Below are 19,841 nucleotides of genomic sequence, written 5' to 3' on the forward strand. Positions count from 1 at the left end.
AGACAGACAGACAAAAATTTTTTTTATCACATACATATTTGGGTTTGGTATCGATCCAGTAACACCCCCTACTATTTATTTTTTCAATATTTTCAATGTACAGAATTGACCCTTCTACAGATTTATTATATGTATAGATTATTTGCTAATATTATTGAAATAGAAGCTTACCTTCACCATCAGTGGCGAGGGACCCCGTCCCCAGCCGCTCATGGTCTGTCCTCCTAGCGTCCTGTGTGTTTTCACCTTTCTCTGGAAAGATAGAAATATTCTTCGTTAATTATGGATCAATTTGATAGTAATATTTTGTGTGTTTGATCGTTCAGATCCCCGAAAGTACTAGTCATTTGTATCAAGGTTTTAAACATCTATTGAATCATTTATTTATACAGGTATCAATATCATCCTTCCTCCAGCCTTCCTAATTGACTCAGGAGTCATATAGGAAGGCAAATAATCCAAATAGGATTACTCCTAAACACTAGTTTCTTTCTGGTATATTTTCAATGGACAAAACGAACGATTTTTCATAATCATATCAATTAGTTTTATAAATCCAAGTGCCAACCAGCGCCATCTATCGTTCCATAACCAATCTAAAGTTCCCTAACAGCAGACAGATGCCGCCACGCGTTAGATAATAATAAATACAAGCACGGTCAAAATGACATCAAAAAAATCGGTGATAAAGCTCCTCGGAACAAGTTAATCGAGTTCTCGATGACATCACACTCTGGACACCTGCGCTGCGCCTGCGCACGGTTTTGGTGCCGAAATTTTCTATGATTTTACTTCAATATTTTGATGGCGAGAAAATATCATGCACAGAGGTTATGTGTAAACAATATTGGGAAAAATAATTGAAATTGAAAAAATCTATCATAAACAACTTATTTTATTTGCATAGGTAAATAATAAATACTAAATATTGAGTAAATGTTGAATCATGAGAAGATAAGACAAATTAAGCAATAACTTTATTTCCATATGCTTTTATGACCATACACCATTATGCTAAAATAAGATCAATAAATTTTAATAATAAAATTCTAAATAAGCATATGAGTAGGTATCTACTATAAGATGCTATAGGTATGTGTAGACATAATAACATACTAATCGGTTTAATATTTAGTATATTTCACTATATCTATTACTTATCATTTTACTCAAGAACGGCTAGCTTAAAAGGACGAATAGCAGAATAACTATCGTCCAGTAAACACCTAAAATAAATGAAAAACTACATTTTGTACGAACTTTACCAGCATTGCTATAATAAAACAGAATTGGTATTTGTACCTACATATGTGTACTTATAAAGTAGGTATTAGCATATTGAAGATCATATCAAGGCTAGCCGACAGTCATATATGGATAGATTACAAGCTATATACCGAGTATATTAAATATTTATACAAAAAAACTACGAAGATGTCCATTTAACAAAAACTCGTCACAACTCACAGCATGAGTCAGTTTCGAGCACGTTTCATTAATATTCGGTAGTTGTTACAAAAACTATACTGCTGTTTTGTTTTTACTAACTAATGGAGCGGCTTCGTTCGGTATTTCAGCTTTTTGCGTGAATAGTACCTACATCATTATTTTTAGAAAATAAAAGTTGGTTAAGTAAAACAAGTTACCCACTAATCAGGATAATAAAATAACGGAAATTAAATAAGGTTTTCTGGCTCATCTTGTTAGGGCATTAAATTGATTTTAAGATTCTTTAAGAAAGATAACTATGAAAAGGTGTTTTCCTAAATATACTTAATTTTCCGAAGCTTGGTATTGTTGTAATTCAGGAATCAATGCCCTATCTGAATATTACATTAATAATACCCTATCATATTGAATCACTGTAGATATAAATTTAATCACTGATCATGTTATGATAACTATTTCGCTTATTATGTCTATTTCCCACATTCAATTTCAAATATTTACGAAAAACAATACCGCTAACTCCCATAAATATATTTTATTATAAGTAAATCAACGGATGGCTGCAAAATTGTATGATTTCATATCGTCAACAATAGACGCACGTGTAAGTGTAAAATGTTTGAAAACTATTTCCTCTCGCCGATATTATTATAACGTGTTGAGAAATTTTCATATAATTCAATGGTTTTCACAGAAGAATGTGCAATTTCCTGTGCAATAAATATTGTGTTAAATAGGAATAGCAACACAAATCTTGTGAGTTAAATCTACATTTGACTTTGTCGCTCACTACCCTTTCGAATTAAGTTTTACATATTGCATACATTTTCATTGGCTTTTTCTGATTTTTGAAAAAAGCTTTGCCCTTTTGAGGTCAAATCTTTTACTGTCTCTATGCCAAACTTCAAATCAGGTCAGCGATTCACGATTCATAAAATGATATAACCACCTTCATTGTTTCTTTTAATCAGAACCAGAATCATTAAAAACATGCGCAATCTAAACCGTCCTACAGGAAAACAGCTAATAAGTACACGCTACATAGAGAGGTAAGACCAGAGACAGTACAAGCATAGTGCTTACCGAATTCCAAAGTACTCTCGCGCCGTTCACACGACTCCAAAGAAATATTTGAAAGCGCAATGACACCGGCTCTTTACAAGCCACGGGAGGCCTACTATGTTTATTCAAAAGATATTACAATCAGCATTAAATATTCATTTACTGTGAACACACTTTTTGAAGTTTGGAATAAAATTTACATGCATTTTTTGGTTTGCTGCTACGTTTTGAGTCACTCTTTCAGAGATATTTTGAAGCTCAATGATGATTTCCAACTACATGAGATTTAAAACCTGATTCTAATTGATAGCTCCCGAGAACAAACATGTAATAGCGGATAAGTTTATAGATATTATGTTTATACCTTTATAGCATTTGTTGACGCATGGACTAATTTGCACATAAAAATGTAACGCATCGCGAATGCTGCGAACGTAAAGAATTAAACATATAAAATATCGTGAAGTATAAACAGATGCCAATCCGACACCGTGGCTTGTTTACAAACCGACTGCATTCACTGAATCGTCAGTTACAAATCCAAATAAACATTTATAAGCAGCCATGACTAAAATAACCGAGGAATAGCCCTTGCGATCCCGACCACAAGGATTCTTCAAATGACTTACATTTTTTGTAAACATTCTTAGCGTATACATAAAGTTAATTATTTTGATTGCTCTATTTTAACATTCATAATATTTGATACCACTTATTAGTTAGTGTGATTTATGACAAAATATATGCTCACGTTTATATTTCAACCGAACGAAAATATAAGGTAGATTTTAAAATAATTGTACGCTCTGATATGCCATATCTCGTATGAAAAATGATTTGTAAAAATACTTTGTAACATGTTAACGATTTTTATCAGTTTTGTGCAATTTACTGCATCAGCCACGCGACGGTAGCAGTCATAAAATAACAAAATCATTAGTCATTAAAATGGGTATTGCGACAAAAAAGTTAGTTCTACAATAGTACAGCCATAAATCTTATTATGACGTATTGGAGGGCACACCTCTGCATTGGACATGACAATTAACTACGTGTTATATATGCTACCACTGTGGCCACTTTCAAACAATTCACGATATGAAACATTAGACCGAAGACGGGTGTTTTATCAAGTCGTATTATAATTTTAAATTGCAGATTCACAAATAAACTCAAAGTGGGGTATCGTAAAATAAAGTTAATGCTTGTAACGAAACTAAAAAGACTTGAACAAATAAATTACCGTCCAACGAAAACCGTGTCCACTGTCCGACGAGTCGCGTATTTATTTAGACGACCTTATATAATTGACGAGGCGCCGAGCGAGTTACATAAAGTTTTGATAAAGGTATGAAGTAAACAACGTTAAATGCGCTCAGCAGTCAGCAATTAAGTGGAAAGCACTCGATAGGGCATTTGACGCATAAAAGGGTAGCGAGAAGGCAGCAGGCAGCAGGCGGCTAACGAGAGCGGGCGAAGACAAACACTGACCAGTTATATTTGTGTCAGCCGAGCGGCGCCGGCGCCACGATAACGTGACGATAACGTTAATGGATACCGTCGTTATCGCCCGCCCGATACCCGCGAGGGACCGAATCACTTAGAGCGAGAAACATTTTTAAAAGGTCCTCTTAACCTTAACAGTTAGGGTTCAAACTCCGCTATCTCGCTCGTTTGTCAGTCGCCGGGTAAATGGAATGAATGGATTCGGGGAAGCACGAGCACACCGTAATGGACCCGATCGGAATGTCAATGTCACCCGTATCGGAAAAAGGAGATCCGACCCGCGGCCGGCCATTCAGGACCCCGCGGTACTTGCTCCTATCGCTCACGAATAATATTAAGATATCACCGGATCAATTAATATCCCACGTCCGTTTTTCACATGCTTTTAGCCCGGACGATATATTCGGTGTACATGCGAACGCACCAAAAAAGCGATCGCGGAATGAATTACTGTAATTATAAGAAATGTAACAGCAAATAATGAAAATGAAGCGGTCCCCACACGAAGAGCATTTACACAATTTATGTTACTCATTAACAAGTATTACCAGTGTCGCCGCATATTAATTGCGAATTACACTGATAAGAGTTATTTATAAGGGTTGATAAATGCGCAGACAAGCGTCAAATTAACTAAACGAAGGGGAGGAATTTGTCTGGAGCCTCGGGAAACCCTATGATGAATGCTGGAAGGGAATCCCGCGATAGCTCGCAACTCGCTAGCCTGCAGGAACATTGATTGTGGAAATGCCGGGAAATCCTGTGACGCGGGATCAGCAATGGCGTCTGATTGTTTTTTAAACGTCTGGTATAACAAATAGTTCAAATTTTGCATACTTCTTGAAAGTAGTAGTTAAATATTGCAATAGATCTAAAATTATTACCTACATAAAATCAGTCAGCCTAGTTCAAACCATTCACTATAATATGGTCTGTAACCATAATTCGTAACTGGAAATCAAACAGGACGAGTTTGTACAAGCAGTTTTGGGTACCATTTAACCCAAAATGAGTAAAACAACACACTGGTATGTCCGGTCATAACATCGAATCGAAATTCTCAATTGGCCACAGCAGGCTAAGTATAATTATATCGCAAGACAAAAGATAGAAACGTTAGTTTTTGTATACATACACAATAATTCCATATTAACACGTCAATACATGTCAAATTTAATACTTAATTGGCTTTTAATAATCGTCGAAAGGGCTCATACAAAAATACGAAAGGGCTTATTGAAAACAAATACCTTCCCCGCAGGGATGCGTACAAAGGGAAGAAAAAAGCCAGTGATGTTTGCCGTAAGCATTAATAATGTAGTTTAAAGATGGCGACCGCCGTTGGAATGCGCACAGGCCGAGGGACCAGCTCCATAGGGTTGCGCAAGAGTCGACTAATCGTATCGACTCTACATACCGCAATTTATTAATGTTGGAAAATTAATCAGATACCTTGCTTAACTGTATAGTTGATAGAACAATTTAAATATTTAACCATTATTGCTTCGTATTCATGTGTTAATTTTTGATTATTGAGTAGTAATAATTTAATCGTGTCGATATGTCAAAGTTAGGTACCTAATAGGATAATAAACTTTGATTTTTTAGATTTATCAATCCAATAAAATCTTTTCAATAGAGATTTATTATTTATGAAGTGAAATTGTATTTCGTTCATAGCTAGAATAGCGTGGTTAAAAACGCCAGACAGAACTTGTGTTCAATTAGGTACTAGCGTAAAATTAAAAAGATTTTTTACATATTATTTCAATTTAATGAGTATTTCTAATATGTATAGTTTCTACACAATTGTGTTATGAACATATAAATAACCAATTATCGAAGCAAATCAATACACTGAATCTATCAAAGCAGCGCATATTAACTCGTGTCGATTCTATCATTAACATAACAAAACAGCCGACGTTTTGCATACCGAGAACCACAAGTACATTAGATAAATAGTGCTGTTTGTGATCTTGTATCGACACATTACGAATCTATTTACAATCCAAGTTGGTAGAAAATTCTAGTGTTCACTGTGCAACCAAATTCCTCTGAAATGGCTGGAGCGATTTTTATGCTTCTTTTATGCACTCGATAGGAATGACAAGAGATTTTTAAAAACTATTATTTTAAGTAATTAGAGTGTCCTGACGGTAAAAAGTTTGCCGAATCAGCTAGAAAATAATAATTTTCGCATATCGATTTTCCAGAACGATGCACGGCCATTTAATTAAACGATAACGCTATTTATGAACAAAACCCTGTTATCGTTAGTCTGTTTTTAATGCGCAAAGATAATTCACGCTTTATCGTATTACAGTTATTCTCGTATTAGATTTGATGACATTGTACTCGCGCGTTATCATACAACCTAAGATATATTTTTTAATTATGCGTATATCGTAAAACTTTGAACTTACACATTACAGATAATATGAAAATCATAACTATAAAATGATTGTAAAAATAATAAAATTAAAAAAAACATCGATAAGTTGCAGTACATCGCTAGTGATCCCGAATTTCCAGGAAGCGGCGCGGGCGCCGGTCCTCGGCCGGATTCCTCGATCTACCGCGCTTTTGAGATCTATGATCTACAGTGAACACTGAACAGACGCTTTGAGCTCATCATGTATCTACACTTCTTAGAAATATCGCTTCTGTGCCCGATTTTTTAAAGTGTTATTATTCTTATTGGTTTAGGGAATGATGTTATTTTCTGGAGTATTAGAAAACTAAAAATTATATTTATTATCGTACCTAATCAATTCAGAGATCACTTATAGAATAATGATTAAGTATGAATATCACCGAAATCTATCTGAACAACTCAAACAATCAGAAATGTTCACATCACCTATCAACAATGTAATTTGTCAATACAGGCGGACCTCTTAAATTTCTAAAATCGACAAATTAAGTTCTATAAATTATAGAAGTGTAAACTCACCTTTACTCTTTACTTCTTCCATTGCAATTCGACTGTACGGTGGTGGGGGAGTCTCTGGAAAGAAGAAAAATTAATTTAACATACAATTTAAAAATATACTTTCATAAAAACCTAACCTTTATGTGACAGTTTCGACTCTTTATTTAAAAGTATTTATAAATAATGAACTTGCAATTTTGTACTTTGAAAAGCATACAATATATAAAATGTTGCATGCTATTTTGAAGCGAAAAGAAATTATCAAATCTATTTCAGTAACAATTTTTTCACCCTCTTTTTTCGTGGTCGGTTACGGTAACTCGACGCCTCAAGGGAAAGCAATATTTGAACAAACAAGCCGACCAGGTAGCCTACACTATACACTCCAATTATGTCTGCTTCGATCTCACGAGTCACGACCCTGTATTTTAGGCCCTCAAAGACACTGTCATTTGATTTTCAAATAACCTATTTTATGTGTCATTAAAAATGCGTTAGATTTGTCAAATTACAGCCGTCTAGAGGAAATAGTGTAAGGGTCAGCAGGTAGAAACGGTCCTATCAAATTTTCGATACAATTATCCATAATAATCGTACACCACCAAAATATAAAACAAGGAAATAATTTAGGTTGATAATGCGCATTTTACAACCGACCAAAATGTCAGTATAATAAATCGAAAATATCAAAAACACGTTCCGAGATAATGCGATGTAAGAAGTGGTTAAAATGCCTCGAAAGATTTACAGTGGTCACAATATAGATTTATATCAACATATCGACTGATGTAAATGAGTCATTAAATATAATCGGCACGCGCGATTGGCTATTCCAAAATTTCGGGCGCCATTCAAATTTTTGAATTCAGAATGCGTGTCGTGCAATCGTCATTTGCGATTCGGCGCCGTCGGCGGCGGACGTGTGAAGTCTGAATACGATTTAATAAACGAATTTCAATAATGCATAACGATACTTTAGGACGTGTGGCCGACGTACGGTTCTGAGAAATTTTTAACGGCGCATACACAAGACGTTTCTAAACAATTGGCGAATGCACCTGCATATTGAGTCGTTCGTCGGATCGAATTATGACATGAAAATAACAATAAAATCTGTGGCTGTCTTGGATTTTTATTAGCTGATGAGCGCCGCGAGTCGAACGATAGTATCGTATTTCTAGCGAATCGAAATCTCATTCCGCGGAAGCACACTTCGCATACAAAGCTCGTGTTTGTTGCGCTTGATATTCAAACAACTAGAACATTCGCTTGTCCTGCTGTATTAATCACAATACTTAAATAAATTCAAGGAAAATGAAGTACCTACACATTCTTCGGGCCTAAAGGAATTGACTAAGAGATTGAGCGTTGTTTGCAAAACCTGGAGGTAATAAAAACTTCAGCTCACAAAGCGTTTCAGCACATAACATCACTTAAACGATAATCCCTGACAATTATTAGCTCAAACCTTTGTCGAGAAGAAGTGTCACTCAACGCAGGAACAATTAAATGAAATTTAAATGCTGAGAATTTTCGCATGAGTCAGGCGTACATACCAAGACACAGAAAAAGTAAAAGCAAATGACCCTAAACGGCCGCACTATAAATAATATTCAGTGTTGACATTTTATGTCTGTCTGTCTAAGTTAACCGAAGTCGTGCAAAATAAACAGCAATTTCGTCGCGAAAATGGCGATTATGGACGTCTTGGTGTGCACGACTAATGCTGTACTGTTGTGGTTTTCAAGATTTTCGCTCTTATTCACAGGCGTTGAAGTAACTGTGTTGTAGATTGTTTGAACCTTAGTTGGGGATCACCTATGTTTCTAATCTTAATCATATTTTAGATACATACGATCTTTAATCAACTTTCGCAACATTAAACTATCTTAACCTACAAAAACGTTTGCAGAGTACATATTTTGACGAAGAACTAATTCTCTCCAATGATTTAAAGATAACTAGTAACTGTTAAATATGATTTATAAACGATAGATCCACATAACTTTTTAATTCATATAAACATACGGTGTGTAACGTGGCGTGACCGCGTGCACTGTTGGCCCGTACAGATACGTCACAACCACCTTCAATTGAATGAACGAAAATACACTCTGTAATTAAACCACTAAAGTTCACAATTAATTGCACGCCTCGCACATTAGTCACAAATCAAAATGAAAAACAAAATAGCATCGTGTTACTATAGGACCAAAGTTAAAATTCGAATACACTGTCTGTAGAGATCGCATTTCAATTAATGAAATCATCTGCCAATGGATATTGAACCGTGAAATTGATGAATAAAGTATTGATTCGATTGCAGTGAATGGAATGTCATTTACAACACTAGTAAGTAAGTATATGGACAGTAATGCAGTGTTAAGTTTTGTTTTGATACGAATCGACAGAAATCTAGATAGTACTAGCACAGAATACATAATAGTAGCTAAACGCTACAGAACGGACACTCTCCGCCTCCCGCCAAAATTAAACTTACCTCACCCCCGCGCGATCAGACATAAAATGGGCCATATTTTTCTGCAAGGACGATACGCAACGAAGATTGACAACATTAATCAAATTGACTTAAAGTAATTTTATTATTTTGGATTTGTGATTATCGTTTTTCGTAGAAAATGGTTAGATATTGTGCTGTTTACGGATGTATTTCATCAGAAAAACGCGAATTTTTTTTTACGCTAGTCACAAATGTGCCAACCATAAAGCGTTAACACACACATTTGCAGTCTCCACAGTGTGACTGTCAAAACGATCATTTTGTATGGAGTGTCCGGGGTGTGGTACTAGTTAGAATCGTCAAAGAAAATTATTTAATACTAGCGGTCCGCCCCGGCTTCGCCCGTGGTACCTACATGTTTACGTTTTTTTTTTTCATAAGAACCATCCTCGTACTTCAAGGAATAGATTCCGCAGCGCACGCGATGACAGAATTTTTATTAAGGATTTTTTTACACCTTGGGTTACATATTACATTATTGCATTTTTGGTAAGGATCTCTAATTTTTTTGAAAATGCAATATAGCCTTTATTGCTCAGTGAAGATGCAGCTTTCTAATGGTGAAAGAATTTTTGAAATCGGTCCAGTAGTTTATGCGTGAAAACCATACATACATAATTACAAACCTTTCCTCTTTATAATATTAGTAAAGTAATTAGTAATTAGTATAGATTGACGCCTCATACAGTTTAACTGATTTTTCAACATGTGACTCTGATTAAAATTTGTCCATAAATATAATTTTTAGGACAAAACTTCCCGCTTTCTCCACAAAAGGAAGGAAGGAGGCGAATCTAGTTTACAATCAGTAGATTCTGTCTGTTTGTCCCTCGGTTTAGTAACCGGTCTATTAATTGCTCTATAAACGGAAACCATAACATCTATATTTCGACATTGGTTAAGGGTTATCTGTAGTCGCAATAAAATCGAACTTAATTAACATTTCGCCGGTCCTCAGCATGTTTGGGAAGTAATAAAATCTCTTTGAAAGCCACGCCGCCTAATTATTCGCACAAATCATTATAATGATTTTCTATAGCTGTAAAAACACTACAGGAACAGGAGTTCTTGTCAGTTTGTGCGATTTTAATTAACTTTGAATAATGCCCGTCTATAAAGTCTGTGATTTTAGTTTGTTTCATAAATCTCCCAAAATATCCAACGTGTCGCCTGAAAAATTAAAATGTCCAACAGTTTCCCGGATCCACGATAACGAAACTAAACAAAACCGAGTCAAGATTAATAGTAAACATCCGCACGTTGCGCTATAAATAAGAAAAAAACAATAAACAAACAATAAATCCAATTTATACGCAATAAATTCGCTCAACCTACGACGCCAAGGAAGAATAGTTACGTCAAGGACATCGGAGCCGAATTAACTTTGAAGAGCTTCGCGGTATTTATGGCAGCTCAAGAGCTCATAGTTAAATATTTTGAAGTTAACGATGAATCACTGCAGCGGATTACACGATCAAAAGCAGGAAGGCTTTGCTATTAGATTAGATATTTAGCTTGTTGTCTAAATATCTACCCCTCCTGATAAAATTACGCTTAGCATTTCAGCAACAGCTATTAGTCATTTAGTTTACGATTGCATAACGCTTTACGCTGCAACATCGGTGGTTCGATTGTTTTCAAGGTGCTGTATAGTTTAGTTTTTAATTTTAAAAAGCACTATACGCACGGAGCCAGCGCACGCGTGCGAGTCGCCAGAAATAGCTTGCCCGAATTATAACATGTCGGTTGGCGCCGGCGCCGGCGCCGGCCGGCCGCGCGGGCCCACGCGCCTGCGCGCACCACTCGCGCCGATATCGGCCCAATGTACTAACATTTACACAAATACTCCTGCGCCCGTCTATCCATCACTCATAATCACTGCTTAACTCGTTTCGATTCATTCAGCCGGCTCGCGAACTTCCAGCGAACGTCACGACGAAAAATAAACTTATCTTATTTGGCGATAAGCGCGGGTAAACATACAAATATAATGACATGTTTTCGCGTGAATAGTTATAACTCTCGAATCTCCAACATTATATAAAAGCGACACAGATTTCCACCGAATAGATAAGAGACGCAGGATACGTTTTTACGATTTATCAACTTTAAAGATAAAAACGAGAGTTCAAATAAGATTTAGATTGTTGCCATTAATTTTATTTCGAGATAGAAAACATCCGTTCCGTTTCCAATTTCTTCGGAGTGAACTTTCGGTCGGTTTTCTTGCGATTCGGGCGATGTTATCGCGGAAGGGAGCTAGAATCATCAATTTAAATAATAATCTCGAATATAATAGGAAACAAACGGTTGCGGAATGTAGTTAGGCGCCAGAATTGACGTCACGCTCATAAATGCCAAGTTGAAGATGTGACGGGGAGGAGCGGTCGGATCGCACTCGGTATAGTCCGTACCGACACATACCTGTAGCATTCCACTTAGCTGACCGGCCACCGCGCTATATCACTTGTATATAATGTAGGCGGAGATAAGGTCGCCGCTGGACACACCTCGCTCGTCCAGTGGTCACATTAATACGCAAAACACATGTTTAATTCAAGATAATCTATTGCTATTCAATCGAAGACAATACTAACAGTCCTGTGTCTTATAGTGGAAGCCGTCAATGCGTAGCGAGAATGCCTACTTTGGATAAATTAACATTCAATGAAAAATTTATGCTGGATCTAACAAAGTGCGGTATAAACGATTTCATGTTCACATAAACGATATATGAGTTGTTTTAAATAAGACATGCAAAACTAAACTATCCATCAGTATAAACGATTCACAGAATGAAATTAAAAAATATGACACATACAACGACAGCTTTCGCGATGTATAAGGAACATCACGAAGAAAGTAGACAGCGTCAGTCAGTCAGTAGACAGTCCATGTTGATGCTGCAGACGCCGGAAGACGCCGCGACGTCCTCGGTATACCAAACGATATACATATTTTGAATAGTGACGATTGATATAACGTACGATAGAAAGAATTGCATACGTAATGTAACAGAATAAATAGGTAATGCTAGATTTTGAAAAATTATTACGCTTACGCTTTATCAATTCATACTTCAGTTTCTACCATAGATTTCTACACAGTTCCTACAAAGAAATTAATTGAATGGCCCATGACATATTTTACAGTATGTGATGCACACTTGTAATTGTATTTAGAAAAAAGACTTCAGGACTTTCCCGTTCAATGATAGTCCTATTTCTATAAAATAAGTTCACTTTGAATGTATCTTATTCTTATCTATAGAACCTTTTAAAATGCTTATGAACAGTCATTTTAACGAAAAACTACCATTAATTCGAAAAAAATAGTGATGTTCAAAAATATTTAATTTCTTTTAGTAGACCTTCAAATATGTAATTCAAACAAAACTTTTATAAGTTACTAATAAATGATTTTATTACAGGAATTTGTAACAGTGGAAGAAAACGTACAATATTGATAATAAATCCACATGTTAAAATAAATGGCATCCATTATGAAATGAATACAAATTCATATTTTATTCTAGCAACATTCCAAGCATAGTTGTCTATAGTAAAATTATACATTACATTGATTACAACCAGTCATAACTCATAACCATGGCTTATCATTGCGATCATAATATGAATTTGCCAGTCACTTCAATTCAGGGCGTAAACTGTCTGGAAATAAGAGGTCATAAATCATAATACGACCCAAGGTGGTTATACAGAAACTTTGAAATTAATCGTGCATTGTTAAAACCATGTTTAATAGACCAAAAAAAAATAATATTAATTGAGACTTAATTATTAGGGGTAGCATGCGTTATCAAAAACCATAGTGTAATTTCAAAGGAATTAAATGATTTAGAGATAGCAATGACCCCTGTTATTATATTTTGCGACTCTATTATGCTGACAGTATTTTAATTTACATTAAACTCACCCTTTGGTGAAATATTTTTAAAATTATGTTTCCAAAGATAATATAAATTAAAAAAAAATGTGTTTAACGAATAACATGTCATATAAATGGACTTTATGAGGGGATTTTATTCATTGAATTTTAAATTTAAAAAAATAATATGTTGCTTTAAGTCCTGTCGTAATAAATTAGCCATATTTCTGCTGCTTTTCTAATCTAAATAATTAACGAATGGCGCTGAATTTTCTCAAAGAAAACTATTTATAATTAATCATATTAAGGACAATATAACAGACGATACCAATCAACGTTAGTTTTTCTTAGAAAGGAAATAACTCAGTTTTATTAGCGGCGTCATAAAAGAATTCATTAGGAAAGGCTCTTTAGTAATGATATACAAATTAAGGTAATTAAATGTTTTGAGATAACATCGCGATTCGAATCTTGTGCCGCACACGGCTTGCACTCGTGAGTCGTAACATCTGAATTTGTGAATAATTTTTTTTACGTATTACTTTTACAAAAAGTGTTCTTTAATTATTCTGGAGTAGCAAAGACTAAAGAAGAACAAGAAAAAATAACTAAAGAAGAACAAGAAAAAATACGAACGTAATATTTAATTTGATTTTTTATGGATTCATTTTATGAATCCTCTTGTATGTTCTACACTATTCACGATATCTCGTTATGTCAATAATCAATTTAAAAAATCTTGGCTTGAGGGTGACAAATCAACATCGAGCTATGCTGCGCTGTACTGCGCTGTGCTGTGTTTGGTCAACTCGCTCGTCTAATATTTTAATGAGGATACAAACAACCCATGCTGTGCTGCGCTGTGTGAGGCTACGCTCTGTTTAAAAACGCAGCAGTCTCGAGCGAGGCGCGCTACCCGCCGTGCTGAGCCGCGCTGTGCCGAACTGTGCTATGTTTTTATGGAGCTCTGCCATGTGCGCTGTGTCGAGCTATGCTAGGTTTGGAGCACGCTGCGTGCCCCTCCATCGCCGCATTAAATTCATTAAAATTTTCCTTTTTTTTCACGTATGGTGTGAGGTAACAAGCTACCGTGACTGGACTCTTTTAACGACAAAATAACACATAAAATATCCATATCCGCTTCTTCTTCACTTTCATCTTCATCGGATTCAACTATGTCGTAATGTTTACGTTTTTTTGAAAATAGGGTCATAATTGACGAGATAAACGACTACACGAGCTGCTGATAACTTTATACTGAGCTAGATTGTTTAGGATGTACTGAAACAAAATAGTATTGATCATACTTAGTTTATTAATTATTTTATTGACTTATAGTCTATCACAAATCAGTCCTCGAATTTGAGATGTTTTTCTTAAGTACTAGGGAAAACTAAATTAAAAACAGAACTTCTTTTTCAAAACAAAATAAACTTCTAAATAATAATAATAAACATATCAAAGCACATAATATTTATCTATATTTGGCTTAGTTTTGAGCCTTGTCTGTCCATCTTTTCCCAAGTAAAAATCACTGGAACTTCACTGTGTTTTTCCTCAGATATCTCTTCATTGTCATCGTCTTGCTCGGTTTCGTATGTCTCTTCTTGTACCTCCACGTTGTCTTCCACCTCACTGTCATTTTCGTCTTCATAGCAGAACCAGAACTTGATTCTTCCAGCAACAATCTGATTTGATCATCGTTAATTTTGACATGAAGTATGGCCTAAAAAATTGGCCAAAATATAATTTAGAGCAACATTCATACATATATTTTACTATACATACTTCATAAAGAATTCAAAGTCTGTAAAAATATATAAATGTACAAAATATATAATATTAATACTTACACAAAAAGTTGCACCTATACTCGCGTCGGTCTCATGGACCGATTGGCGCCAAATGCAAAAAAAAATCGCACACACACGTGAACTTCTGCCGACCACGCGACGTGCACTAAAATGAAGTTAGCCCCAAATCCGGAAACTAGCAAGGAACTCGACTTCACATGATTTACCTGCATAAAAATAATTACGAAAATGTGTTTCGTCGGTCTCACAGACCAACGCGCGAGTATAGGAAGGTTAAAAAACGTAGCTTAAGAAACACAGCACATCACAGCGCAGTACAACGCAGCATCGTTTAATTGTTAAAAAAACGTAGCTTAAGAAACACAGCACAGCACAACGCAGTACAGCGCAGCATAGCTCGATGTTGATTTGTCACCCTGACACCAGCAAACTTGTTGCCACCAAAAAAATGGCTAAATGTCATCAACCGAGACGGGTAATGTCGAGACCATAATGATTAACTTTACAAAGATCAAATTAAACGAATATTAACTTCATAATATATTAGTGACGTATGTATAACATATTTAAATGTTATTATGTAATAATTTGTTATCGTAAGACCTCAAGAGGCCTCCCGGATCGGAATACGTCTAATACCTAAGTTAGAGACAAGTTTTTTATTTTTTAATTCATAATATAAATACATAATTTATATGACCTAGCGTGTTTAAATCGGAATCGAAATTGCTTTTTAAATATGATGCGATATTTTTATTTGTTAATGTTCAACTAAATTGTTATGTATTCAATATATTATATTATACATTTAATTTAATAAGTATCGTGTTTTGTAATAATATGATTAAAAACAACTAGATTAATTTATATGTGGTTTTATTAGCATTGGTACCTTATGTCGTGAATTTAAACCTAACTAATGTAGTTATCTATACTTAATATTATACAGCTGAAGAGTTTGTTTGTTTGAACGCGCTAATCTCGGGAACTACTGGTCCGATTTGAAAAATTCTTTCGGTGTTAGATAGCCCATTTATCGAGGAAGGCTATAGGCTATAATCATAACGCTAAGACCAACAGGAGCGGAGCAATGCGGGTGAAACCGCGGGGAACAGCTAGTACAAAATACAGTGGAAATTTCATATTTAACAAATTCTTCTAGTTAAGTGTTAACTTTAAAATGTTTTAAAAATAAAATATATCTAGTCTAGAAATAATAGTCTTGTGGTTGAATAATTGTTAAGGAAAAAAACAATATTCTGCGAATCGGTTAGAATCTGAATTCGCATAGTTGTGCCATAAAAGGTATCCATTCATGAAAATGTAAAGAGTTGGCGGAATGATTAAATAATTATTTAATTACTGAGAAATAATTGTCGGTTATTCTTTGATACACCGATTAATGTGCAATAAGTCATTAAAAAACGATTGTAGTTAAAATTATTTCAGTTTGATTGTTTCCATTTTCTTTTTTTTTGTATAATTTATGCTTGTCTATACAAATATTATAAAGAGGAAAGGTTTGATTTTTTGTTTGTTTGTTTGTATGAATTGAATAGGCTCCGAAACTACTTGGCAGATTTGAAAAATTCTTTCACTGTTGGAAAGCTACATCATTTCTGAGTGACATAGGCTAGGTTTTATCCCGGAAATCCCACGGGAACGGGAACTATGCGGGTTTTTTTTTTGAAAACGCGGGCGAAGCCGCAGGCGGAAAGCTAGTAAGTTGTATTGTAAGTAATAGGTTTTAAAATGTTTAAATTAAGATATAAAATGCCAAGATGTTATTTGTTGAAGTTTTAAAGAATTTTTACTATATTATATTGTGTGTAAAACAAATTAAATTTATTTTTATTTAAATTAATATAATCTTAAGGCATTGAAAATAAATAGTTTTGTTATACGTCAGGTATTTAAATAGGTTATATTTATGCGTGTATGACACAAAACTATAATCGCACACATATTATATAACGTAAATCACACACACTTGGCTTACGACAATACACTAGAAATCAATTTAAATTCCTTCAATAATTTTAACACCTATTGGCAATAGAATTACTATGTCACACAAAGCCGTTGCAAGAAGCCTAGTTTATGTGTATTTAGAATAAGTAGTTGGAAAGAAAACTTACAAACAAGATTATTGTTTTGTGGGAAATTTAGATATTTTTAAATAAATACTTATTATAAGAGTAAATACTAAATAGATTTTAATATTTGATGTTAATTCTTGATGTGTAACATATAAAAATGAGACACGTAATCCTTGGTCACGGCATCACGCGTGAACGGGTGGACCGATTTCGATAATTCTTTTTTTATTATATTAGATGTAGAGAAAACGTAAATATGTACCACGGGCGAAGCCGGGGCGGACCGCTAGTTCTTGATAAAATAAGACGAGAAAAATATCTGGAGCTGATAGTAAAACATTTATTACTTAGTGAAGTCATGCTTTTACCAAATAAGTATCTATTGATAAAAAATAAACTTTCAAGCCTAACAAGTATCAACAATGAGGTATGAAAAAATATGAATGACAATCGTGAAACCAGCGAATCGTTGAACAAAGAACAAAAAGTATTGGTATGGCCGAACAAAACAAGAGAGATTGTGAAATTTCCACAGATAACATCAGAACTAGTGAATGCACACGACTTTACGTGACTATCGGTATCTACTATTGAAGTATTGGCGCCAAATAGTTGTGTAAACTGTCATTAATTGTTCTGTTTTGTTTGGTCGGGTGTTTATTAAAAGTTTCAAGTGAAGTAATGTTATAATATTTCGGAAAAATACACGAGTTTTTAACAATGCTTGTCGTCAATATTATGGTTTTAATTAATATAAAAACTTACTCAAGTTGTAGTTGTAGAAGAGATGATTTTCACGTTAGATTTTTAAACTTTAACTGAGAAAAAATTAAGGTAGTATTTCAATGTCATAAGGACATGACAGTACTGCCGAGTCTTCGATACGTTTACGATATTAGATGTATCGAATACAGGATCAAGCGTTGATAAAGCGAATTTGACCAGTTTCCGATACCGGTTGTCACAGGTGCCGCTCAATGGACGAAATACACCTGAGATCATCGATAATTCCGATTTCTAGCCAAGAACGAGACGAAAGTTTGCTAATTTCGTAATTTATGGACCTCCTTAGCGCGTCACTTGATTAATTTATGGCTTTAGCTCTGTTTATCGGATATTCTAATCTGCGTATCGTTTGACAATTACCGTATTGGAATTTGGAGCGCGAGCGTTGTTACTACCTCTCGGATCAAACCAATTGATGGACAATCGCGGGCGGAAGTTATCAAGCGTCCATTCTTCGAACACAATACAAAAAGACCATTCACAAATCCAACAAAGCGGCCCAAAAACGCGACAAAAAGTTGGACAAGTTGCGGTTACGCAGTCGGCAGTCGGCGTACCTGCGCTGCGCCCCTCCCTCGCGGCGCCGGCGCCAGTCAGCCGCCGAGCAATTATGGCTAAATAAATATCGGCCATGCCATGCGATAGCAGATGGAGTCTGCCGCAGACATTACATTCCGCTCGCCCGTGTACTCGTGGCTGTATGCCGCTTTTGACAGGTGATCAACGATATTTATTATCGGTCTCCCGTCTAGCGACAATGGTTTACCCGGCAGATGAATGTTTGACATTCCATAAACAGAATTCTAAATATGAATGACTGTCACTTACTACGTGTTTTATCTTTTTTTTTATTTTGGTTAAATAGATTTTGAAATTCGGCCAGAATATAATACCTATGTCATATTGTGGAAAACTACAATACTTTTGAAACATTTCGGAGAAATTTTGTTTGCCAACGTATTTAGAAGAGTATGTAATTGGCGATAGTAGATGTAACATTCTATTACATGCTATTGTTAAATACATTGAAACAAATGATATTTGTCTAGCCATCGTGTATAACAAGACTAAACCGCAGTCTGCATGATTGTTAAGTGTGGTTATGCCACGTACCGTTGCTTTTATACTTATTGCTTGTACTTTTAATGTCTCATTTTCTGAATTTATGGGGTATTAAATATAAAAATATGAAACGTTATCTAAAATAATTTGACAGAATGTTTTTTTTTTCTTAATTTTAATTATCTGTTGACATTTTTTCAAATGTTTGTGTAAATAATGCATTCGTTTCTTTGTTTAAATTTGAAACGAGAAAAATAAAGTTTTATCACCTCGATAACATTGAATAGTGGAAAACTTACAAGCACCGGACTAATCATATGATTAAACTATATTATAAAAATATAGTATCATCCAACGATTAATTTTACAGCGTTTTTACGACGGCGCGGATTGTAAAATTAAAAATCGATACAAAAAACATGATTTACAATTTAAAATTCGCGACGATTGTAAACATTTCCTAGTACGGCTATAAACGGAGATGGATTAAAAACAAAAAGTAATTAAATGATAATGTACGAAATTGGAATATGAATCAAATGAGCGCCGGCGACGGTCACCAGGCGGCGAGGATGTCTGCGGGGAAAGTTGGCAAAAAAAACACTGGCGTCGAGTGGCGGCCGGCGCGCGGCGCGACGGTAAATACTCAATACGCAGGTGGGCTCTGGCAAAAACCTCTCAATTTTACACTAATTTATCGATAAATGCATATTTGATAT

The 19,841-nt window shown here is 35.0% G+C and overlaps 1 protein-coding gene across 1 annotated transcript in view; it reads right to left on the reverse strand.

Annotated features, from left to right (window-relative positions):
* Positions 1-19,841, reverse strand: part of Dad (Daughters against dpp) — a 31,082-nt gene that overhangs the window by 9,345 nt on the left and 1,896 nt on the right. The window contains exons 2-3 of the mRNA XM_089695354.1: positions 6,974-7,027; positions 172-252 (exon numbers count right to left, since the gene is read on the reverse strand). Coding sequence (XP_089551480.1) covers positions 172-252; positions 6,974-7,027 — 135 coding nt within the window. The remainder of the gene's footprint in view (positions 1-171; positions 253-6,973; positions 7,028-19,841) is intronic.

The sequence above is a fragment of the Colias philodice genome, chromosome 5, assembly GCF_061535455.1.
Source record: "Colias philodice isolate Cphi_HAF_F1 chromosome 5, ilColPhil1 Martin Lab GWU primary, whole genome shotgun sequence".
NCBI lineage: Eukaryota > Metazoa > Arthropoda > Insecta > Lepidoptera > Pieridae > Colias > Colias philodice.